Source organism: Bipolaris sorokiniana (assembly GCF_000338995.1).
Source record: "Bipolaris sorokiniana ND90Pr unplaced genomic scaffold COCSAscaffold_11, whole genome shotgun sequence".
NCBI classification, from domain to species: domain Eukaryota; kingdom Fungi; phylum Ascomycota; class Dothideomycetes; order Pleosporales; family Pleosporaceae; genus Bipolaris; species Bipolaris sorokiniana.
Genome location: NW_006911905.1, coordinates 967,472 through 990,975, shown reverse-complemented (window position 1 = coordinate 990,975; position 23,504 = coordinate 967,472). Strand labels below are relative to the sequence as shown.

The following is a 23,504-nucleotide window of genomic DNA, read 5'->3' as shown; positions in this document are numbered from 1 at the left end:
TGCCTCCAAATACTATTCGCAATTTCTATACGTTCATTCAAAAGGTCTTGCAGAACTTCAGTCCAATTAGGATGTTTGCTTCATATATCATATATGACTAGCATGGATCATTGGAGGTCACATTAATTTCCCCATGTAGAGCTTATTTAAACACAAATATGTCGTGGTAGCCCGACCGAGATAGAAGAAACCGTTTCGGGCAAAATGGGCCAAAGTGGTTGTAGTGTGTAAGTCAAGCATCTTGCAAATGAGAACAACCCGTCGCTATTCCACTTTTTTAGGAAGTCCGCCACTTTGCAGCATCGCAATTGTGAAAGTGACATTCAAAAAGAAAGCTTTCCACAACAGGAGCAGACATATTCTTGATAGCCCATTTCATTTGTAAATCTCACGGGCGCATCCAAGCATATGAATTATGCTGAATGAATTTAATTGGTAGTTGACTACGTGGAGCAGTTGCGAAGGCTGCTGGAAGTGTTTGTAACGCGTACGAGCTTAAGCCAATAACAACCGAGCACATTCCTAGCCGAAAGCCAGGCAAGTACGCTGGCTGTTGTTATCAAAAACCCACGTTAGACATGACGCAACACCCACTTCGGCTCGGCTTCAAAGACCGATAGGCTCCAAAGTTCGGGACGCCTCCCGAGAATGACAGAGCTGAACGAGACTTGGCGAACGATTCATCGCAACACATGATACCAAGTCATGTCCCAATCAGTCGTTCACATGGCGATATAACCAATCAAAAGACAAAACGTCAGCCTTGAGATCCTTCAGCAAGATGGTGGCTTCACATGTTTTCTGCTAAGACAAATTACTACACCCTCTTCATTCGTTCATTTGTCGTCATCCTATACCCGTACACCAGGATTGACAACATACATATGCATGTATGTTCGGCGTGGCTATCTAAGCGCTCTCTAACCAGAGAACCAAGCCTTGGATACATCTCAACGCTACGGGCCAGTCCGGCGTGATGCGCACCTTTGGAATCCTCCCACATGTCTTGCATATAATCCCTGCATGGGTGTCGGCAAATCAGCGACGGTATACGCAGAGCTAAACATGCTAACTGATGTGGCTAAACAGAAGTGGACCTCGATAGCATGATATGTCCTATTTGGAAAGTCTCCGTCCCCAAGTTTGGCAAGTTGCTGTATGCCAGGCCACATGTACGACGTGAGCCGGCCTATCAGCTGGACGTCTACATCTGTGTAGCGGGCCTTGAAACTCAAGAACATAGCTGAATCAGCACTGTGGGGAAAAGATATCCATCGCCACAAATCACAATATGCAGGTGAAGTAGTAGGTGCGCTTTTTAAGTGAGGAGTAACCCAGCTTATAAGTTCATGCTGCGTTTGATTCTTGGTTTTATCCAGAAAACCCAGGAACACCGAACTAGTACCTGAAGGCACTTCTGAACTCTAAATATCCACATCTCAACAAACATGGCGATGTTAGCGTTGACGGAGTTCGCTGGAAAACCGCTCAACCTTGGGCTTTTATCGCTTGGGATACTCTTTACATCGATACTATGGCGCATCTTTTACATGCAAAAGCTCCATCCCCTTGCGAAGTTCCACGGGCCATGGTACGCGACTTCGTTCTCTTTCGTGGGTGCCATGATCTCGATTTTTCGCAAGGAACCTGAGTGGATTGCGCATCTTGAAAAAGTGTACGGAAGTAAGGCGACTCCCAGATCCCACATGGTAACAAAGGTCTAACATACCACAGCGGAGCACCCTATTCGCATATCTCCTTATGTGCTTCTCTTCTGTAGGACATCTTCGATGAAAGACATCTACCGAGACAACCAGATGAATGTTAAGGGTGGAGTCTATCAATCCGGAGCTCTAGGTTAGTGTAAGTATGAACCATACACAGTACACATATTTACTTTGTGTATCAAAGGCCCCCCGAACCTGGTCTCGATTGTAGACGGCGAGGAACATCGCGCGTTGCGAAAAGCTTTGTCGAATGGTCCGTGGATTATTGGTCCGCTGAAGAACGCATGGGAGTCGCGCTTCGACGAACTCATTACACTCTTCATCAGCAAGCTTCATGAACATGCCGAAGCCAAACGCATCATATGTCTATCCGACAAGATGACCGAGTTTGCAGCTGACATTCTCGGCATGATATCGTTCTCGGAGCCCTTTGGTAGCATCAAAAACCAGCGCGATGAGAGGGGATTGATTGGAAACTTTCGCAAGGGGCTTCCCATCTTCGGCTTCACGGGAAGATTCAAGTTCCTCCGAGACAAACTACTGCCTCTTCCTATTATGGCGAAACTGCTTCTTCCATCTGCCGCTGATGAGGCAGGAATGGGCTGGCTTATGGGCGAAGCAGAAAGGCAAATAGCTGCTCGTGAGAAGCTGATTGCCGAGGAGAAATTTCAGGGGAAGCCCGACTTCTTGCAACAGTAAGTCATCTGTGAAGATTGCGTATAGAACAATTGACTAAGCATAATCAGCTGCCTAGAAGCTCGCTTCTCGGATGGCTCTTCATTGAGCCCATTACAGAAGCTTAGTCATGTCACACTTCTTATTCTAGCTGGGGCTGATACAACGGGTACAGCAATGGGTATGACGCTCCAATTCATGCTCACGAACCCTTCAGTCCTAGAACGAGCACAAGCAGAGATTGAAGCAGCTGATTCAAAAGGCCTTCTTTCCACGCCAATCCGTTACGATGAGATGAAGCAACATCTCCCGTACTTTGGGGCATGTATCAAGGAGAGCCTTCGTCTTGCGCCTCCAGCCGTAAACCTGTTTGCCAGAGAAGTTCCAAAGGGGGGGAAAGTCATCGACGGCCACTTTGTGCCAGGCGGCACCGACGTTACAAACTTTGCGTACACGATTCAGCGAAACAAAGAATTCTACGGAGAAGACGCCAACGAATATAAACCGGAGAGGTGGCTAGAAAGCCAGCAAAGGAGTTTTGACATGGAGGCGGTCCAGTTCACATTCGGCATTGGACCACGGGTTTGCCTGGGTAAAGACGTGGCAATACTTGAATCGCATAAATTGCTGCCGGAGGTACGTTGCAAGGCAAATGACGCCTCACATATACGAATACTAACTGAAGAAGATTATCCGCCGGTTCGACTTTGATATCAAACAGCTCGGTAAATACACGGTTACTGGCGGTGTAGCCAGTCTTCAAGGCCTGATGGTGAGCCCAAAACCCAAGGCGTAAAAGCTAGCAGGGTTACAAACAAGCCTTTCGCTGTTGTTTCCATAGCGGTTCCTTGCAGACGTACGGCTATGGTGTTGGGCTAGATAGCAGCGGGTAAAGAGGTTAAAAGCCAGGGCTAAAGCTTTGCCCTTTCCCCGCACTATGAGTTGGATACCAAGCCCATCGGTTGTTTTTCAAACGCATCTTTTAATATCTCCGAAAGACCCATGTGACGCCTTCTCTGATGCATAACACACTACCCCATATATTCACACCTACACCACGACTGCAATCATATTTGCCCAACCAATAATAGATAGGTGTCAAACGTCCTCTACGCCAACCAGATTGCGTCCCTGGGTTTAGCACAGCTATTCTTTGGGTCTGCATTATAGTTGGCAATCTTAAGAGTTGTAGACAATGTTTACAGTTGGCTCAATGTTTCTCCTTACTCAGGGGATTTATGGGTCTAAATCATGCTGACTGGCTGGGCAAAACACAATTGCAGACATGGTGTATCCACGTATCCACACCTAGTCTAAGCGCTGTGATCGCCGTTATGCAAAACAGTCATATGGGGAACTCCACTCTCGTATTCATGACAAGACGGTTATTCAGCTCGAGTCAGGTAACGTGCAGATGAAAGAGGTAGAAACCGAGATTTTCCCACCATCGTGTGTGATGAATATAGTTGTATAAATAGGAAAACAATCCCATAGAGTGAAAGGACAGAACTTCACCGAGTTAGTCAACGATGCATTTCTCAATTCTTACCACTGCCCTGGCGCTCGCCAGCGTTGCTTCTAGCACGCCTCTTTCAGTCAGACAAACAGCCAACGCTCTCGATGCTGCTTTCCGTGCTCGAGGCCGTTCTTACATTGGCACCTCGCTGACCATCCGCAACGACAACACGGAGCAAAACATCATCCGCAGTTCGGAGTTCGGCTCCATCACGCCTGAGAATGCCATGAAGTGGGATGCCACTGAGCCCAACCGTAACCAGTTCAACTGGGGCAACGCCGACGCCATTGCAAACTTCGCCACGCAGAATGGCAAGCAAATGCGATGCCACACGCTGGTCTGGTACAGCCAGCTACCAAACTGGGTCAACCAGATCAACAACAACGCCACACTGATGAGCGTGATGGAGAACCACATCAAGCAGGTAATGGGCCGATACCGTGGCAAGTGCACGCACTGGGATGTAGTCAACGAAGGTACGTCTGATCGTTTTCTCCTCCCAAAAACACCCATCACATGAGAACCCCCAATAGCACTGAAATAAACGAACAAAATCTCACACAAACATACACAGCCCTCAACGAAGACGGCACAAACAGAAACAACGTCTTCCTCCGCCTCATCGGCGAACAATACATGCCCATCGCCTTCCGGATGGCCGCTGCCGCCGACCCATCCGCAAAGCTCTACTACAACGACTACAACCTCGAGTACGGTACCGCCAAGCACGCCGGTGCCCTCCGCATCGTCAAGCTGATCCAGTCCTGGGGCGTCCGCATCGACGGCGTCGGTCTGCAGGGCCACTTGGTGTCTGAGCCCACCAACACGGCTAGCGATGTCACACCCAGCGTCCAGGTCCTGACGAAGGTGCTACAGGATTATGCTGATTTGAACGTCGATGTTGCATACACGGAGCTGGATATCCGATCGAGGAATCCAAGCAACAGTCAGAAACTTGCGGATGCGGCGGCGGCTTGGGCGAGGGTGGCGCAGAGTTGCATTAACGTGAGGAGGTGTATTGGTATGACTATTTGGGTACGTCTGATTTCTTTTCCTCCTCCCTTTCAATTCTGTTTTACGGTATTTACCTTTCTCTGGGCGCGGTGAAAGAGAACAAGGGCTTGGTGAAATCAAAGGCTGACGAAGATTTGTAGGGAATTGCCGACAAGTACTCCTGGGTCCCTGGGACTTTCAACGGCGAGGGCTCGGCTTTGCTGTGGAACGACAACTTCCAGAAAAAACCTGCTTACACAGCATTCTTGGACGTGCTCAACGGCAAGAACGTTACCACTGTGTAGATTTCCGTTGCGTTGCGAAATGGCGGAATTTGGCAACAGTGGTGTTGTTGGAAAAAAAGACGGGGCTTGTGATCCAGAAACGAGTGATACAACAAAGCGCAATGTCTCTTCTACCTTACCTTGTAAATATTCAGAATCGCAATGTTTCCCACATGTACATCCCTTTTCCAAAGTAATACACCAAAAAAAAGCCACTGAACGAACGAATCATTGCGACTCATCGTTCTTTACTCACCAACATCTCGCTCCACCTTCTTCCCACCACACCCATATTTCCCCATCAAGCAATTTTCCACACTTCCCATCGATCGCTGTGAGCCTCAAGGCATCATCCATGAACAGCCCCGTATTCCTCTTGGCCTCGCCTCTCTCCTGCACCCACCCTCGGCGTTGTCACACAACCATTGGCCCGTACGGCGAAGTCCCTCCGCCAGCAAGGTAGATATGCAATGCGCACATCGGACCCTTGACCCGTGTGGGTATCGCGTAGCCAGGGCGTGTCCGTTGGGGGGATGTTCCCTGTTTTGAAGGGGGCTTGGGGAGCGGCATGACTTGTGTTTAAAGTGAATTGTGTGCAGGAGGCTAATGGGGCGGGCTCGCCGTTGGTGGGGGGCGCAGACTGCCGGTTGTGGGTGATGGCGGCATTGGATTAGCACGTGCCGGCGCGCGCAGGTCGGGCAAATAGCTTTCCGCGGGCTGGGGCTGGCGGAGGCGGCCGGCGTAGAGGTTGCATGCATTTGCATTTGTATCTGCCGGGTATGTGTGGGTTTGGCCCGTAGTGTTGCCGTCCGTAGAATCTTGCTTTGCCGTAGGGGGGGTGCCTTTGTTATGCCCATCATGTGTGGGATGTGATGGTACTTGTGCAGATGTACTCACAGTAAAGTCTTGTTGGATGGATGTAAACCTTCCGTTTTATTACTAGGATACATGTTGACCTGTAGGAGATAGATGGAGCAGTTGGCTTTGGTAAGGGAAAAAAGGAAAAAAACATAACGTCATTTATTAATGCCTTCGAAAAAGGTTGCACACACACACACATGGTGACTGCATAAATCGGCGTAGCTCCGCCTCAACTACTCTCTTTTCGTACATGCATGTAAGAAGCAAAACCTTCACCTGTAAAGACCAACACCAGAACAAACTTTCCCACACATCCCCAACAACACTACCTTCTTACGCCAAAAATTGCCATCCAAACCCAGTCCCACCCGAACCTCCACACACGCAAGCGGTTAGCACCGCACCCCTCTCCTTGCGCCAGACCCACGACCTGCACTTCCAAGGATCGTATTTTTTTCCTCTATCAATCTCTGGTTAGCACCACACACTTACTTACGCACCACCAACCCCCTTCCAAGCCGGCCGCATAGACGGTGGCCCGCCGCCCCCGTTCCACAGCAGCCGACCGGTCCCCTCCCCCCTAGCCCAGCAAACCAATGACGTTGTACTATTTCCCCCCTCCCGCCCGCTTGGGGAGCTGGCTAGCTAGGCTTGCATGCCCTTTTGCGGCCCTTAGTATGGTGTTTGCAGCCGTTCCAGGAATCAATGGTTCTTGTGCTGCATTTACCGCATGAGGAAATTGGACGTGTTGGGTTGGAGACTTGGTAGTAGTGTGTGCGTGTGCATGTGCATAGATTGGACCGATCACTTACTACTGGGATGTGGGTTGTTTGGGGGTTTCTGGTACTACCGCTACTGCTATTGGTTGCGCTGGGATCTGGTTTTCTTTCTCAGTAATCGGTAGTATTGAGACGTTGTGGCTCTTAGGACTGTTGTGTAACTTTTTGCTTCAGCAAGCTACTGGTGAGTGCACATGACTCGTGGACTTGAGTGGTTTTTTGGTTGTTGCGCTTGTGCGATAACAATTTCCTGATCCAGAGGATTGTATTCTATTGACTGGCTCGAGATTTGCCTTGGGATATGAATCCCAAAGTCTAATTCGAATAGCTCTTGAATTACGTCCTTTGGCTTCGAGGGTATTGTGGCAAGTAGTTCGTTGGACGGCTTTCTCTACATACTAGTCAATATCTCATCTAAGATTTGCTCCATTTTACCTTATGCCTTGTTCTTGTGGAGAAAAGATGATACGCTTTAGAACCAGAACGGCTGTGAGTTCAGCGCTGCGTTCCATCGGAACACCCCGTGTTGGTGCATTGCATATCCCGTTTTGATCACAACATAAACCAAAATTGGCATACAGGACTTCTCGCGTTAAAGGCACCTCTCTATCATATGATATTCCACTTGTTGTTTACAAATAAAGACAACTAGTCGCTGAACTTCAGAGTTGAATTTCTCTACTCACCAATGAAGACCCCTCAATCCAATTATTCATAAGCTTCGACTACAACGCCGGCAGCATCCCTGCTGGCTATCATCCGAAAAGTTTCTTGCGCCACAGAAATGTTATATGAGGCAGCCACTCCCTAGCGCCGGCAGTATGCTGATCCCTCAATGCCGCCCGCAGCAACACATGCCATTAATCGAAAGCATAACGAAAATACTAAAGAAAGTCCTAACATTCATGTCTAAGATCCAATCAAATACATCATTTTGAATCGACCGCGTTGTCAATCCCTCCTCAAAGCATCCAAACTGCTCATTCAGCTTCGTATGCATGTGCAAACCCCAAGAACCTCGGTAGTACTTCTCTAGTTTCTTTCCGGCATTATTACAAACCCCCCTCAAACAATCTCACCACCCACCCGTCAATTTTAGTCCGTAACATAATATCGCCGTCAACATCCGCACACGTAAATCAAACCAAAAGCTCCTCTCCACCCAATTTCTCTTCCCATTCCCAATTCAAACCGTAAACACCACAACCAACAACAGCGCCAAGCCTTTTCCTTCGTCACCTAGCAATCACCAACAAACCCCATCACACCATCGCCCAAAAGAATTCTACCAAAAGGAACCAAAAACACAACCATGCCCCCCAAATCCCTAAACAACACTTACATCTTCCCACCCTCCCCCCAACGAAACAAAATCATCCTAGTCGGCGTAATAATGGCTCTCGCCGCCCTTCCCACACCCGCCTTCCTTCTCCCTTCCTCAACCGTCCTTCCGCCAAGAGTCGCGCGGTACCTGCGTTACTGGCATAATTTCACTTATTATTTCATATACCTTATACACGCAGCCGAAACCGCGTGGTTTACAACTCAACTATCCAAGTTCGGGGTTCGCTTTGGGAGCGGCGCGTGGTGGAAGTGGATAGGGACGAGTTTTGTCGGGGGCATGTTTTGTTTTGAGTATTTTGGGAAGGCGGTTGGGGAGAAGATTTGGTGAGGTGCGGGAGAGGAGGAAAGCAGATGGGGGAGGGTTACGTCGGGCGAGATGAGGTAGTTGGGTTTGCAGAAAGATTGCTGCTGCGAGGGAGGGGTTGGGGCTTCTGTGTAAGAGGTCTCGAGGAGGCTGAATAGATTGCGAGGACGCAGTTTATTTGGAGGGCGGTGGAGGTGTGGAAGGCGCGGTTTTCGTGGCTGGTTGATAGGGTGCGGAAGGAAGGGAGTTCTGAAGCGTCGAAGTAGGGGCGCATGGCGTGGTTTTGATCTTGGTTGTTTTAGAGCGCTTTGATACTGGCGTAAGTGTATTATGTTTCATAAAAGAGAAGATTATATGTTCAATCCGAGTACTTGAATATGAGAGAAAGGCCAATCACTTTAAAAGTCGAAATGATGGTGTGGCGAGGTACGGACGGGAGAACAATAGTAAGATGAAGAGGGGTGTTTGAGCAAGTGATGGAACAATGTGAAATCCTACGGGGAGATTGCATTGCGCGTCGCACATGAGCAGCATTACACTTGGAATTATCGATCTCCCACTGACTCTGCATTTTCTTTAGTCGTCGAACTTCTCACATAAAATTTGAGGCTATTATCTGCGACATGTAATTCTGTTTCCTTCCTCTTCAAATTTCTAAAATCGCCTTAGATCAAGGGCTGTTTCTGCTGCTGTACCTGGCTTCTTGGGAAAGTTCATTCGGAGTTTACTGCAAGCTAGTGTTGATACTCTAGCGCTACATACGTAGATAAGAAGGGATTCATACTACATCACATCTTGGCGTAGATCTGACGAATGGAAGCAAAGATCCTTGAAGTTAATCAGAAAACGTCTTTGCTTGCATAAGACACCACTTGAACTTCTCACATATGTCTGTGAGTGCTGTGGTAGTGGTGGGCAAGGGACGGGGTAACACTCTGAATATATACGTCGTGCCAACGTATTATTAGAGGAAGAAAATCATTATTCAACCGCCTCAACAAATACGAATCATTTCACTTATTCAAAACATAAATACAAACGACGACTTCCCTTCTCCTCACCCCTCAATACCCAATATCACAAGCCGTAACATCCTCCACGAAATGCTTCTCGCGATACCCCCTCGTCCACCAAAGATACCACGGCACAACATTCATCTTAATCTTGTGCCCCAACCACGGCGTATCCTGCACTGTCTTGACCACACTCTGACTCTCATCAAACGCCGTATCGATCCTCGCACGCCTCAGCCTCTCATACGCATCAAACGCTTCCTTAACCGGCGCACCCTCCTCCCGTCTTGTCTGCATCCACTTAGCCAAACACCTCGAGAGCAACACACCATCCTCAAAAACAATTCCCGTCGCTTCTCCCTGCGGCGGCATCGCATGTGCAGAGTCGCCAATAAGCATAACACGATCCGTCGCCCATCTCCCTCCCTTGGAAAGTGTAAACACAGGCCAAAGATATAACCCCTCCGCATCCTCAATCCAATGCGCAATCTGCGGATTCGCAGCCCCCGAGTAGCGTTCAAGCATCTCATCCCGTGTTTTCTGAGCATCGGCACCCGCAGCTTTCCAGCCGTTGCGGTCTGCAATCTCAGGAACTTGCATGAGAGCGCCGACGTAGATGCTTTCTTGGGTGCGGTCGTGGAATGAGGTTAGGAGCATGCCGCGACGCCCAAAGTTCATGCCGCTGATGCTGAAATGCGTGGGCTCGAAATTGCCGGTGCTGGGGTCTTTGCGGCGGGGAGCAAAGCCAAAGGCGTTGCAGATGCCACTGTACATGGCTTTGCGCTCCGGCTCGACGTGCTTGAGGCGTGTGACGCTGTGGATACCGTCGCAGCCGATTAGAATATCGGCTCGTGCGCTTCCTCCATCTTCGAATTCGATGCTTATGCCGGTGGAGTCTTCGTCGATCTTGGTGGTCTTTTTCCCGCAGATGAGCTGGATGTTTGAGTGCTTTTCAATGGCGGCAAGCACGCCTTTTAAGGCTTCGCCTCTTGTTATTCTCAGTGCTGTAAAGGGTGGGTCTCCCAGGCCTTTCCCTTCGGGGCCTTTGAAAGATGATTCGGCAATCTTCACGTTGGTATATAGGTCGAAGACTTCTACGGCAAGACACTCTGCGCCATAGTCCTGGGCACGGATTTCGTCCAGTGCTCCCAGGTGTGAAAGAAGACGGAGAGCATTTGGTGTCAGGTTTACAGCGCCACCGATGGTTGCGGGTTCAGGTCGGATCTCGTAGATGGTGATGTTGGGTGTCTGAGAGGCTGGGGCGAACTTGGTGAGAGAAAGAGCAGTGGTTAGGCCAGCTATACCACCTCCCAGAATGATGATATCCATAGGTTTCGCTGAAGCTATAATGAGGTGCCTAATTACGATCTATTAATTAATGAGTGCTGGGAAGACTAAGAGAATAGGTGTGTGCAAAAAGATATCGAGTTATAGTCAACGTAGTGATGCCCAAGTTACCATCCAAATCACAATTTAAGCAAAACTAAAGTGCACCCCACTAGGCGGGACAACACTTATACATCAATGTCATACATAGGGTTGTTTTCCTCGAACTAGTGCTCACCGTCATTGTGAGTGGTGCGGATAGGATGAAGTCTCGGCAAAGTTGGGGAACCGACTAGACATGATGCTTAGCTCAGTTCCCGAACGACCCGACTTTGTGCATGTCGTACGGCTCCAAGAAGTAAGTGTGGTAGCAATGAAAACACGATGCGCAATTTTATCCGACGGTGTACACGTCTCAGGTGTCTGTAAGGTTGCAACCAATCCAACGGGTAAAGCAAAAAATAGTTATGTCAAGTTTGGTATTTCCCTACTAATCCAAAATCCATACAAACGCCGGCGGCCCATGCTTACTAACGCACAAATCGTACAAGATACACTGACAAGTTCGCTCCAGAGTCTGACACTGTCTACTGTTTCTTCTGGGCATTGGGGCCCATCTCCTTGCTAAAGGCAAAGTACGAAACTTCGAGACTGGTAAGGGCTCGGATTCCGACAAGCAGGATCAGGAAGAGCGGGATTATGGCAGCAAAGCCCATGAAGATACCCGGTGTGAAGTACTGATACCTCTCAAACAGGCCGCTGTTGGTCGAGTTGGCGCGCTTAGCGTGGGAGGAGAGGTCGCGCTTGAGCTCCATCTGAACAGCGTCTGGGAATGGCATGTCCATCTCGTATTGCTGCTGGATAGACTCCTTTGCTTGCGACTCGGTCTGAGGTGTGGTGATGTAAATGACGGTGTAGTCGTCAGCCTTGGCGTCGTTGACGATGAATTGCTCTAGTGTCGCATCTACACAGGTCAGCTTTGGCACCGCATCTCAGCCATATGGAAACAAACCATCAGATTGAAGCTGCTCGATGCGAAGCGCCTTGGACGTAGGCGGCACTGCGAATGTCTTCCTCTCGAACCACACGTCGTCATCGTTGTAGCCCTTTCCGCACTTGGCCACAAGATGCTCCGTGATGGCTTTCGTGTCGATGCTGCCAGCAATGTCGGGGATAGCGACAGTCGATTTGACCTCGGCATGCTTGCCGGCCATGTATCTGCTCAGCTGGGGTGCAGCGCGGCCATCAGCGTAGTCAGCAGCGGCGACGCCCCTCTGCTCAACGACGAGGTAAGATTTGGTGGGGCAGTGCTCGAGAGCTTTGAGGACGTCGGCAGTGACGTCTGAAGATGCGGCGATGGCGGCGTCATTGTTTGGGACCAGCAAGCTGCATGGTGGTTAGCTGCGAGACGTGAGGATGCACGGGAAGCTGGTAGGCGTACTCGGCCGTGGAGAAGAGGAAGAATGGCGACGTGTTGCGGAATGCGAGGGCGGAGGGTAAGGCCGCGAGGGCGAGGGCGCCGGCGAGAGTCTTGACCATGATGATATCGGGGGATGGCGGGTTGATGGGGTCTGGTTGCTTGTCCGCGATGTTCACTGAAGCTCAAACGCGATGCGGCAGCCATGCATCGGCACCAGCCACAACTGTCAGCCACAGCCACTAGCCACAGTGGCGGCCAGGCCCTATGACGCGCTCGCTCCCCATGCATGCAACAAATGACAATGGAAATTCGGCGGCGCCATAAACTATTCACCATGCAGCCAACTGCCCATCCACAAAAGGCTACACGCATCCACACTCACCACGCCACCCGATTGATAATACTGTAGAGTCGCGCTGCCGCTGCTGCTGTTGTGCCTGGCTGCCTGGCCTGGCCGAGGAATGAGTGCGACTTGACTCATCTCGGTGGCTGCATCTTCTCGAAACGGCCATCCTAGCGTACCTGCGCCCGCCGTTTCTGCAATATAAACTGCTCGCCACTGCAAACTTCCCCGGCATTACCCCAAAAGCTGTCTTTTTCTCTTGTTTGTTTCCTTTCCCAGTTCAGCAGGCCGTACAAATACTAGAGCTTGCTATTGTACTCAATTTTCTTTCTTTTCCGGCCCGAGGCCTTTGTATGATCGCTATTCCCTCAGCCACCAGCGCAATCACTTCTGAGCCACAAAATATGTCGACTCCCACAGTCGCCTCCCAGCCGCCGGCGTCAGCCCCAGAAAATGCCCCAAGAGCACCACAAAGGCGAAGAGGTGGACGAAATCGAAACACGAATGCGAATGCCAGCACAGACACACCCGCACAACCAGAGCAGCAACAGCAACCACAACCAGGACAGCAGTCACAAAGAGGCGGCGGTCGAGGCGGCAGGGGTCGAGGTCGAGGAGGTCGCAATGGTCCAGCAGCCCATGTGCAGCCCAGTGCTGCACTCGAGCTAGTACCTGCCTCTGTACAGGAAGTGGCACACCGGGGTGGAAGAGGTGGACGTGGAGGACGAGGCAGTGGTCGAGGAAGAGGTGGCTCAGAGCGTCCTCCCCAGCGGATAGCTGCTGGTGGCCGTCATTTTGGTGGACAATTGACTGTTGAGGATGACACTGCATCCGTGTCCTCAGAGATGTCCCAAGGGCTACAAGCAGACGCACCTGCCTTTCAGCCAGGCAAACCGATTCCTATCCGCAAGCCACGACCGCCAAAACAAAAGCAGCCACAAGCCCCAAAGTCGACGGCGCCCGATATTGCCACTAGAACACACGAGGACATTGACAACGGCCATTACGAGTGCGCCATCTGTACAGAGGACATTACGAGACGAACGCGGGGCGTCTGGTCGTGTAGGACATGTTGGACAGTATTCCACCTGGGATGCATCAAGAAATGGTCAACCAACGAGGGCTCAGCAGCGGCGCGACAACAAGCCCAAGACGGAGAGACGCCCCCACCGAGGCAATGGCGTTGTCCAGGATGCAATTTGCCAAAGGACGTTTTGCCAAAGAATTTCCACTGCTGGTGTGAGAAGGAGTTGGACCCTCGTTCCACACCTGGTATACCCCCGTTTTCATGTGGACAGTCTTGTTCGCGACCACGGGTCCTTCCCAAGCCTTGTCCACACCCCTGTGGTTCGACGTGCCATGCTGGGCCCTGTCCGCCCTGTAGCTTGATGGGACCTACGCAGCACTGCTTTTGTGGCAAGAAGTCAGTGACACGTCGCTGCGTCGATACCGATTACGAGCACGGGTGGAGCTGCGGTAGCGTCTGCGGAGAACTCATGTCTTGCGGACAGCATCGCTGTGAACGACCGTGTCATGAGGGTCCCTGTGGTGCCTGTGAAGAGCGGGTGCCAGCGCGTTGCTACTGTGGTCAGGTTCAGAAGGACATTCTGTGTCATGACCGAGAAATCGAAAAGGATAGCAGCCAACTGCACGTCGCTGCAGACGGCAGTAGTACGACAGAGAACTGGGTCGGCTCATTCCAATGCCCTAACAAATGCGGTCGTTCCTTCGATTGTGGAAAGCACACCTGCGAACAGGCGTGCCATCCACAGAATCTGGAAGCACCTCACTGCCTACGATCTCCAGATGTAGTCACCCATTGTCCTTGCGGCAAGACTGTACTGCGCGACATGTCAAGTGAATCTCGGACGGCCTGCGAAGACCCGATACCTAACTGCGATAAACCTTGTGGGCAGATGTTGGCATGCGGACATACATGCAGACAGCATTGTCATCAGGGCAAGTGTCGACCATGTTTGGAAAAGGTCAGCATTTCGTGCAGGTGTGGCCGTACATCGTCCCAGACGATATGCCACCAAGGTTCCGAAGAGCCTCCTCAGTGCATGCGCGTCTGCCGTGTCTCATTGAACTGTGGACGACACGAGTGTGGCGAACGCTGCTGTGCTGGCGAGAAAAAGGCTGCCGAGCGGCAATCCAACCGTCGCAAGCCGAGACCACTGGACTCAGCTCCTCGCCGGCCTCTCGAAAACTTTGAATCAGAGCATATATGTACCCGCAGCTGTGGTCGCCAGCTGAAATGCGGCAATCCTGAGCACCGTTGCCAGGAACTTTGTCACAAAGGTCCTTGCGGAACATGTCGCGATGCCATCTTCGACGAGCTCAGCTGCAATTGTGGACGCACTGTTTTGCAGCCTCCTCTACCCTGCGGTACCAAACCACCCCCTTGCCGATTCAAGTGCGAACGGCCCAAGGAATGCGGTCATCCTCAGTTGGACCACAGTTGCCATCAGGACGACCAGGCTTGCCCCAAATGCGCTTTCTTGACTACGAAACCATGTCTGTGCGGCAAAAGTGTTCTTAAGAATCAGCCATGCTGGCTAAGCGAAGTTCGCTGTGGCCAGGTGTGTGGTCGTACTCTCAAGTGCGGTACACACAAGTGCCAGAAGCAATGCCACAGACCTGGAGAGTGTGAAGAGCCTTGCACACAGGCCTGCGGAAAGGAGCTCAGCACCTGTGGTCATCCTTGCTTGGCTTCATGCCATTTCCCTCATCCATGTACAGAGGAGAAGCCTTGCCCGCACAAGATCTTCGTTACCTGCGATTGCCAGAGAATCAAGCAAGAGGCCAAATGCAATGCTTCAAAGAATAGCGACGGCAATCTGAAGAAGAACCTCAAGTGTGACGAGGAATGCGCACGTTTAGAGCGAAACCGAGTTCTAGCACTTGCTCTCAACGTCGATCCAGCCCACCAAAACGACCATATCCCCTATTCTGATGCCACGTTGAACATGTATCAACAAAACTCTACTTGGGCAGCCACACAAGAGAAGCAATTGCGGCTTTTCGCAGCTGATCCAGAGGAGAAACGCCTCCGCTTCAAGCCCATGCCTCGCAACCAGCGTGCCTTCATACACTCACTTGCAGAGGACTTTGGCATGGATTCTGAGAGTATGGACCCAGAGCCTCATCGCCATGTGGCCATTTTCAAAACTCCAAAGTTTGTCATGGCACCAATGCGAACACTTGCAGAGTGTGCACGCACTCGTCAAGTCCAACAGCGTATTGCTCCTGCACCGGCTCCAGCTGCCTCTTCTTCTGCAACACTACGTTCCAAGGCAAGCACTATGAATGCAGATCCATACAACGCGTTCCTCATCCTCAATCCTCGCTTCGCACTCACCATAGAGGAACTTGCTCCTATCATCAAGAGTGTACTGGCAACTACATCATTCCGCTGCGAACTGGAAATCACCTTTCTCTCAGACGAGTCAGTCGCATTGAAGCCGCCTCTAGCAGCACGTCTCAGCATCCCAGAACCCGACATGCAAGCCATGCTTGAATCCATTCGAGCACCGCTATCCCAAGCTCTCAATGCGCAAAGCGTTGGCAAGATCCAGCTCGCGCGACTCGACTCGACTCTGACGGTTCTCCGCAAAGAATCCGATGTCGGACCTGGATCTGGTTGGAGCCAAGTCGCAGCATCAAAGGGCATCCCTACACGACAGGTGCAGAAGAGCACACCATTTGGCAACAAGGGCGGCTTTGCAGTCTTGAGTCTGAGCAGCAAGAAAAAGAAGAAGGAGACGCCTGTTGAGGTAGCTGAAGATTGGGAGGCAGCCGAGGAAGAGGAAGAGCAGAAGGAGAAGACTAGTAGTATTAGTAGTGAGATTGTAAGGGATGACGAGGGTGCTGCGCCAACGGACGTGCCCGAAGCTTCGGAGTCTGTGGCTGTTGGTGAAGAGGATAAGGCAGCGGCTTCGGAACAGGAGGTGCCTCTGGCGACTAGACCTACGTCGGGTCGGTGGTCTGATCTTGAGGACGGGGAGTAGATGAGTTCTTCGCCATCTTCTTCGCCTGTTTCCGGAATAGGGTACCTGGAGACTATGGTAAAAAGTAGATGTCAGGTATAACAAGATAAATTGTACGAATGAACATGCCACAACAATATGGTCGTGACATGCAATTACACTTGTAAACAAATCATTTATCTTTTATTCTTCTAAATACTTAATGGCTTCCCAATATTAACAAGCAACACTCACCCCCTTTTCTCACCCACAAGTCTCCATCTCACAGCAATTACATCCCAAAATTAATGTAGTAAGCTCAACGATACGCGCAAATTGATATTTCATTCTTCGATAAATTCGTATTGCCCTGCAGTCAATCCCCCCAAAAAACGCCATAATCATGAACCGCAGCATCCACCTTCATAAGAAAACGCCTTTACATGCACCCCCCATTTCCCCCTCTCCCTTCCCTTCCCTTCCCTTCCACCATCTCCCTTAAAAATTATTCTGCTCCCTCATCGCCCTCTCCGCCTCGCCCTCACTGACAATCCTCTTGCCAATCCACTCCGTCTGAAAACTATCATTCAACTTGCTCAAATCCGCAATAACCTCCCTGCACGTCTTCATGACCGCTTCTTTGGGAGTGATAGATCCGTCGGTCTGGACGCGCAGCTCGAAGGTGGCGAAGAGCGGGTGCGGCACTTTGTAGGCGGCGAACATGACGGCGGGGTTTTTGAGGAGGCGCTGCGAGAGTAGGTTACCGAGGGTATGGTCTTCTTTGTTGAAGGTGAAGACGGCAGTGTTAGGAACGCCTTTGCGGGGTTAGAGAGAGGGAGATGGAAGGTTTGGAAGGGGGGAGGGGAAGGGAGGACGTACGAGTTTCCGCCTTTTCTTCGACTTTTTCTTGGCCTTCGTCGAGGAGGAAGAGCTCGAATCTGGGGGAGGCGGTGGTGGTTAGCTTTGTGTATGTAGCGCAGGGTATGGCGGGCATGCGCCAGTCGCGTTGACTCAAGAGGTTGCGCTGTCCAGGTGTTTACACGGGCTGGTGGTGGATCTACGTCGCATAGTCGTTGCGGTGCATCGTCCTTGCAAAAGAAGACAGGATCGTGGACCGCGCATGCCGAGGATGGCCGTGTGCATTGAATCAGAAACAAAAAAAGTAGAGACGTACCTGTCTGGCGCGTTCATGGTGCTGGTGTTGTCCTTTTAAATCTACTCTTCTTGGTCGTGTATATAAACGCGATTGCCTGGGACTTGCGCGGCGAAGAGGCAAACTTCTCTATTCGAGTGATGACAAAGACTCGAATCCAAAGGATCGAGTAAGGCGACTAGTTCGGAAGGGTAGGTTGGCCACAGGGAAAGACTGCGACAAGATGTAGTGGCTATGGGTATAGATGTTCGGAGGTGAGGTTGTTAGTCCGCACTCGATGTTCTTTGTGCCTTCTCTCACCGCCCAGACCGTGAACGTGCGTCCCCACACGAAGGCCCGAGTTCCCGGCCACGTTCACTCAAGGGCATTACCAGATATTAAGACGTGATAATACAAAATGAAGAGAAGCTCAACTAATCATAGTTGATTCTATCACTTACAAATTCAATCAGACTTCACACAAACAGCAACAACACTTGACAAGCAAATCAGCTAAGGTAATTGTCCTCGACAATATGCTCGAGTTGTTCGATATTCAGAAAGTTCTACGGGCTTTTTCTACAAGCCTCGTTGGCAGGAAGTGCATTGTAGCCAGCAAAAGCTGGAAAAAGACCAATTCCTCCTCACCTATTCCCAGTCCCACTGCCCAAAACACCTTGCCTCTACAATTCGCAATAGCGCCGCCAAACGCCAATAACACCATGCTTTCTCAACTAGGCATTTCCTCCACTGTGCACCATCAAACAGATTTCTCACGCTTTAGAAGAACAACGCTAAACAAGCAACATTAAAAGTATATACAGGGCAACGATGAGGAGGAGGCGTTTTCGCGCGAGGCCCCTACAGCCAATCGGGATACCTAGGTCCGGTTGATCTGCGCTTGCTGCATGCCCGGACTCTGTTGCATTTGCGGGTTTTGCGGTGTCGCGCTTCGACTGGGTGGTCGACCGTTCAATCCTGGACTACCGGCTTGCTGTCTGGCCATCAGCCGTTGTTGCTGAACAAGTTGCTGCTGATAGTTCTGTACCGCATTTGGCTGAGTGTTGGCCACGCCACCATTTTGCTGGAAGTACTGGTTGTTCGCCATTTGCGGACCAGGAGATACGCCAGGTGATCCAGCTGCTGCGTTCATTGCCTGTGTACGTTGCTTAGCCAGGAAACGGGAGAGGTGGTCGGAGGCCTGTTTTGTGACTTGTTCTGGGGTCCAGTCCGGATGCTGTACCTTTAGTTGATTTTGGAATTGGAGGAGTTGAGGCATGTGTCCGCTGGATAAGGGACGTGCAGGGGTTTGCATGTTTCCGTTGCCCTGGTTGATCCGTGGAGATCCGGCATTGTTCGACATTCCGTTCATCGCACTGTTCATGTTTCCATTCATGGCGCCATTCATGTTTTGATTAGGCATGGATGCCATCATGTTCGCGTTTGGCATGCCGTTCATACCCATGCCCTGGGACAGATTGCTGGCCATATTGATCTGTTGTTGCTGGAGTTGGAATTGATGTTGTTGGTTAGCGTTGAACTGGCCTCTTTGCATTGCCATACGCATCTGTTCCGGCGGACCCATACGTTGTCCGTTCTGCATGTTACCCTGCATCTGGGCCTGGGGAACACCTGGTGTGCCCATGGGGACACCAGACATGTTACCATTTCCGAAATTAGCTGGCATGCCTTGCTGGGATTGGTGCCCCCTGGCAGCCATTGTCGGGCCGTTCTGACCCTGCTGCATAGACACATTAGCCATTTGTGGAGGAACATTGTTGTTGCCCCCAGGCGTGCCATTACGTTGCATTTGGTTGTTGACACCGTTCGTCATCCCTGCTTGTGCCTGCATCTGGGCCTGCTGCCGCTGTGCTGCTATTTGTTGCTGTGTAGTGTCAGAAGCGTACAAACTTTCGGAACGGGGGTATCTTACTCTAGCCATCATCTCCTGCGCCATTTGCCGTTGCTTCAGCTTCTCTTCGCGTTCCCACTTGAGACGACTGAACTCTTGAGGCGTGTGAACGGTGTTCTTTGGTGGCGCAGGCTCGTGTGCCTTGCGAAGCGCAGCGGCCTTTTGGGACTCGGCTTGCTTGTGGGCAGCAGATTCGCGTTTCCTGGCTAACTTGCGCATGCCATCAATAATGGCGAGATGGCGGTTCTCCCTTCTCCTCTCAACTCGGATGGGCGTAGTTGTGGGTCTTCTTCGTGGCTGGCCTGGTGTCTGTCCCTGCTGCTGCTGTTGCTGCTGTTGGGCCTGGAACTGAGCAAACACAGTCTTGTTGGCTTGCTCCAACCGACCTTGGTAGGTGCGGAAGTACTGTGTCTTTGACATTTCTGCTGGCAGTCCCTCGAGCTGTACCCAGCGTTCGAAGCATTCCCAAGGTGTCCGACGACCTGATCCAGATACAAATAGCGATGGTAGAGACAGTTGCTGAGAAACCAGAGACCAGTTGAATGTGTACTCCTTGACCAAAGCTCGCAGCTTTTGGTCTTCCTCCCATAACCACTGCGACGGAGTCCGGTTCTCGAAGAAAGACACAGTAGGCATATTGAACTCTGTTGGCGGCCTGAACTGGTGGGCGGCTTGCAAACGGTCACGGACGTGCTTGTTCTCAGCATTAAACAATGCAACGTTGGTCATCTCTGGTGGCAGATCATTGCGGCAGAACAGTCTGCGGCCTGGAGTGGATGGCATCGAATGTTCTGCTGAGGTTCCACATCGACTTGGTGGCGTCGAAGGCTCATCTTCAGAGTCGTAGTCGTATCTACTTCGCTTCTTTGGTGGGCCTTGGATTTGTGAAACAAGCTTTCCAGTGACAAACTTCGAAACAGGAAGAATAGGGGGTTCCGTTAAAGAAAATGGATTGGTGTCGCTCGAGCCCTCGAACATGGGATCGTAGAGCGGTAGTTCCCGGAACATGGTATCGCTGGCAGGCGTGCGATTGATCTTCATGACGACATCGTTGTATCCTAGGGAGAAGAGACCAGTAGGAGGGTTGGCGTTGACAGGTGTGAGAACATCATCATCGTCACCGTAAGACTCGCTCTCTGTCTCATGCGTGCTAGAATGGACGAGGTCTGGCGTGGGGGCATCATTCATATCTTCATCGTTGCTTGTGCGCCTTGCAGTCTTCGGGATGTGTGCATTGACCCGTAGGCTTGCCCTTTCTTCCGATGAGCAGCTCACGTACTCGGCACACCACTCTGCAAATGTAGCAGCAAGAGCTTTCTTCCATTTCCTTTCTTCTTTGAAATCCGTCTGCATCCACTTCATTTCGAGGAGGAGCTGGTCCTGGTGGGTAAAGGGACGTTCGGGTTCAGCTGCCTTTTGAAGTTGTCGTAAAGACCACCGGTTGGCGTTTTGTAACTGATACACTCTCTTGAGGATTTTGTAGTCTTGGTGCTCACGAATCATTGCAAGTGTTCCTGCTGTCGACACCGTCTTTCTTGCAGATGCAACAAGGTCCTGTAAGGGCACAGACCGCGGAGGGTGATGAGCCTGGTATTTGAACAGTCCCTCCAGGTAATCTCGACTGGAATCTTCCGAAGCACCCTGAAGAGAGGCATAGTCTTCATTGTATGATTGCAGGGCTTTCGACGCTCGGGTTGGGGTCTTCTTTGCAAACACGATAGTCGAGACTTGCTGGGATTTGCGCTGGGTAGTCCTCGCTCGGGGAGGACTGGTGGAAGCCGACAGATTGCTCGAACGAGGTGTGAGGATCGACTTGTGAGCCGCCTTGTCTGAGATGATCTCGGAAACAGATTTCTGTCGAATTGCTCCAGAAGCGACGCGGGTGGTCATACGGTCGTTGTGAGAGTTGTGCCGTTGGGGTGAAGTTGTACCCCGCGTGTCTGTCGCTGGTGCATCACGCATCTCGGTATCCACGTCAGCAGGGGGTGTGGGGTGATCAACAGTAGCGGAAATAGGTTGCGATTGGCTGTTTCTGCGGTCGGCATTGTCACGGTCCAGGGCCGAAGGTTCCGCAGCGACCGTAGCTGGCGTTGGCAACGAGTCAACCGCATTGTCCTGGGCGGTCTTCCACTCAGTCGACTGGTCCGTGTCTGGAACATTATTACGTGAAATATGGTCGATACCCTCTGTCAACGAATGCACGTCGCTTCCGGGCTGTGATTCGCTTAAGCGGCTCTTTCCGTCTCGCGCTATGCGTATTGCTTGCTCATCTTCTAGCTGCTTCTCAATGTCGGGTGTGGGAGAGTCCTCTTCACGTGCTCGAGCATGTTCCCTTGCTTCCGTCAATCGTTTTTGTAGCGCACGCTCGTGATCCTCCTTTACTTGTTGAGCAGCAGGGTCGAGGACATCGTCGTCTGGTAGCGGTACATTGTTGCGTTCCTTGTAGGCTTCCATGTCTGGGCTGGTGTCGGGAGAGTGGTGTTGAGCATGTGGTGTCGCCTGAGAGTATGGTCCAACGGTGGATGATGGCGAGGACACATCGATGGACGCATGTGTGGGAAGGTTGGCAAGACGTTCTTCTTCCTTTCGTTCCTTTTCAGCAGCCTTGCTCAGCCTCTTCTCCGTATCTTGCAGCCTGGCTTCTTGCTCCTCTTTCGGTGGCAGATGTACAACCTGTGGTGACTTGGGCTGGTCTTCGGTTGCAGAAGCATCTACATCTTCGTCCATTGGCGGGGCGACATCCTTGGGGTCTGCAGCAGGGCTATCGGCGGCAGAATCGTTCTGATCTCGTGCATCCTGGACAGCGTCGGCAGCTTCAAGGTTGACCTTTTCCGTTTCCTCCTCTTCCATAGGGGGCGTTTTTACATGCGGTGTCTTTACCCAAGGAACAACATTAATAGTGTCGCTTGGCATTGATGCGTCGACTATGTTCTTGGGTTGGATTGCATCAGAGGGCGAGGCAGAGGCAGCGCACAGTTGATCTTCAAGGCTGGGGGTGCCGACAGCTGAAGACGGCGATGATTTTGCGAAGACTGATTTGGTGGGATTCTGGAATGGTAGTGTGCTAGAGAGCGTTGTTTGAGTATCCGCGTGGGCCACGGGGTAGGGTAAAGATGCATCGTTGAAGCGTCGACCTCTAGAGACGCGACCGTGTTAGCAGATTGGGGGCAGCAGCGACGACGCGAACAACAGTAACTGTAGCGACAGTACAGCGACAATGCAGATGGAGAGGCATCTTACTTTGAAATGTCGTTTTCTTCGAGAAAATGCAGTTCGTCCTCGTCCGGTTCGTTGTAGACGAAGTCCTCTGGTTTGGGCTGGTGCCCGTTCAGAGTGGCATTGCAGCAGCCTGTTACCTTCCAGAGAGCCCGGAAATGGCGCTGCAACGTCGTGGATGCGAGTCTGGAAACATGACATTAGCACCAGACCACAACAACGCGCTATCAAAATAAACGGAGCGATTTTTCGGTGTCGCATTGCCGCATTTGATCGATATTATCGATCAAATGGCAAACGCGATGCACAGTTGTCGAGCATGACTTACGCGGCTTCATTTGTCTTCTCCTGGCGTAGGGTTTCCCGTAAACTGTCGAGGGACATATGAAGGCCGACTAACGGAGGCCGACATCCGTTATCCACGAGTGCCGCCGTTGTGATGAATTATGGGGGATGGTGGTCGCGTTGGTTGATGAAAAGGTGGTATGCGATATACTGGGCTTGATGCGCGGGACTTGCGAGAACGTGAGGGAAAGAGCACCCGCTTTCGCTGTTGCGCGCCGCATTGCAGGGTTGGGGCGATAAGCCCTGCCTAGCTTGGGCCCAATAGGCCTCCGCGGATGGCACCTTGCCGCTTTTGGGCTAGCTTGGCTTGCTGCATCAAAAAACTTCTGGATCTTGGACACCAACA

The 23,504-nt window shown here is 51.3% G+C and overlaps 8 protein-coding genes across 8 annotated transcripts; 4 read left to right on the top strand and 4 right to left on the bottom strand.

Annotated features, from left to right (window-relative positions):
• Nucleotides 1-1,622: 1,622 nt before the first annotated feature.
• COCSADRAFT_162616 (uncharacterized protein) lies at nucleotides 1,623-3,198 on the top strand (the record flags this gene model as incomplete). Its single annotated transcript, XM_007704232.1, has 5 exons — nucleotides 1,623-1,683; nucleotides 1,735-1,857; nucleotides 1,912-2,422; nucleotides 2,474-3,038; nucleotides 3,091-3,198. The coding sequence occupies 5 exons, from the start codon at nucleotides 1,623-1,625 to the stop codon at nucleotides 3,196-3,198; spliced, it is 1,368 nt and encodes a 455-aa protein (XP_007702422.1).
• Nucleotides 3,199-3,926: 728 nt separating this feature from the next.
• COCSADRAFT_38902 (glycoside hydrolase family 10 protein) lies at nucleotides 3,927-5,679 on the top strand. Its single transcript, XM_007703952.1, has 3 exons — nucleotides 3,927-4,394; nucleotides 4,493-4,953; nucleotides 5,073-5,679. The coding sequence occupies exons 1-3, from the start codon at nucleotides 3,932-3,934 to the stop codon at nucleotides 5,214-5,216; spliced, it is 1,068 nt and encodes a 355-aa protein (XP_007702142.1). The 5' UTR covers nucleotides 3,927-3,931; the 3' UTR covers nucleotides 5,217-5,679.
• A 2,087-nt stretch (nucleotides 5,680-7,766) lies between these two features.
• On the top strand, nucleotides 7,767-8,963 carry COCSADRAFT_38901 (uncharacterized protein). The gene has a single exon (XM_007703951.1). It carries the CDS (start codon nucleotides 8,229-8,231, stop codon nucleotides 8,505-8,507), a length of 279 nt encoding a protein of 92 aa, XP_007702141.1. The 5' UTR covers nucleotides 7,767-8,228; the 3' UTR covers nucleotides 8,508-8,963.
• A 439-nt stretch (nucleotides 8,964-9,402) lies between these two features.
• On the bottom strand, nucleotides 9,403-11,283 carry COCSADRAFT_228113 (uncharacterized protein). The gene has a single exon (XM_007704231.1). It carries the CDS (start codon nucleotides 10,823-10,825, stop codon nucleotides 9,548-9,550), a length of 1,278 nt encoding a protein of 425 aa, XP_007702421.1. The 5' UTR covers nucleotides 10,826-11,283; the 3' UTR covers nucleotides 9,403-9,547.
• COCSADRAFT_38900 (uncharacterized protein) lies at nucleotides 11,266-12,398 on the bottom strand. The gene is made up of 3 exons (XM_007703950.1): nucleotides 12,264-12,398; nucleotides 11,835-12,208; nucleotides 11,266-11,786 (listed from the first exon to the last, which is right to left on the bottom strand). Exons 1-3 carry the CDS (start codon nucleotides 12,359-12,361, stop codon nucleotides 11,410-11,412), a joined length of 849 nt encoding a protein of 282 aa, XP_007702140.1. The 5' UTR covers nucleotides 12,362-12,398; the 3' UTR covers nucleotides 11,266-11,409.
• A 1,221-nt stretch (nucleotides 12,399-13,619) lies between these two features.
• On the top strand, nucleotides 13,620-16,719 carry COCSADRAFT_38898 (uncharacterized protein). Its single transcript, XM_007703949.1, has one exon. The coding sequence runs from the start codon at nucleotides 13,974-13,976 to the stop codon at nucleotides 16,593-16,595; it is 2,622 nt and encodes an 873-aa protein (XP_007702139.1). The 5' UTR covers nucleotides 13,620-13,973; the 3' UTR covers nucleotides 16,596-16,719.
• Nucleotides 16,720-16,756: 37 nt separating this feature from the next.
• On the bottom strand, nucleotides 16,757-17,953 carry COCSADRAFT_38897 (uncharacterized protein). The gene is made up of 3 exons (XM_007703948.1): nucleotides 17,728-17,953; nucleotides 17,433-17,491; nucleotides 16,757-17,368 (listed from the first exon to the last, which is right to left on the bottom strand). The coding sequence occupies exons 1-3, from the start codon at nucleotides 17,742-17,744 to the stop codon at nucleotides 17,052-17,054; spliced, it is 393 nt and encodes a 130-aa protein (XP_007702138.1). The 5' UTR covers nucleotides 17,745-17,953; the 3' UTR covers nucleotides 16,757-17,051.
• Nucleotides 17,954-18,195: 242 nt separating this feature from the next.
• COCSADRAFT_147534 (uncharacterized protein) lies at nucleotides 18,196-23,347 on the bottom strand. Its single transcript, XM_007704230.1, has 4 exons — nucleotides 23,142-23,347; nucleotides 22,838-22,999; nucleotides 19,619-22,733; nucleotides 18,196-19,570 (listed from the first exon to the last, which is right to left on the bottom strand). Exons 1-4 carry the CDS (start codon nucleotides 23,195-23,197, stop codon nucleotides 18,566-18,568), a joined length of 4,338 nt encoding a protein of 1,445 aa, XP_007702420.1. The 5' UTR covers nucleotides 23,198-23,347; the 3' UTR covers nucleotides 18,196-18,565.
• Nucleotides 23,348-23,504: the final 157 nt, after the last annotated feature.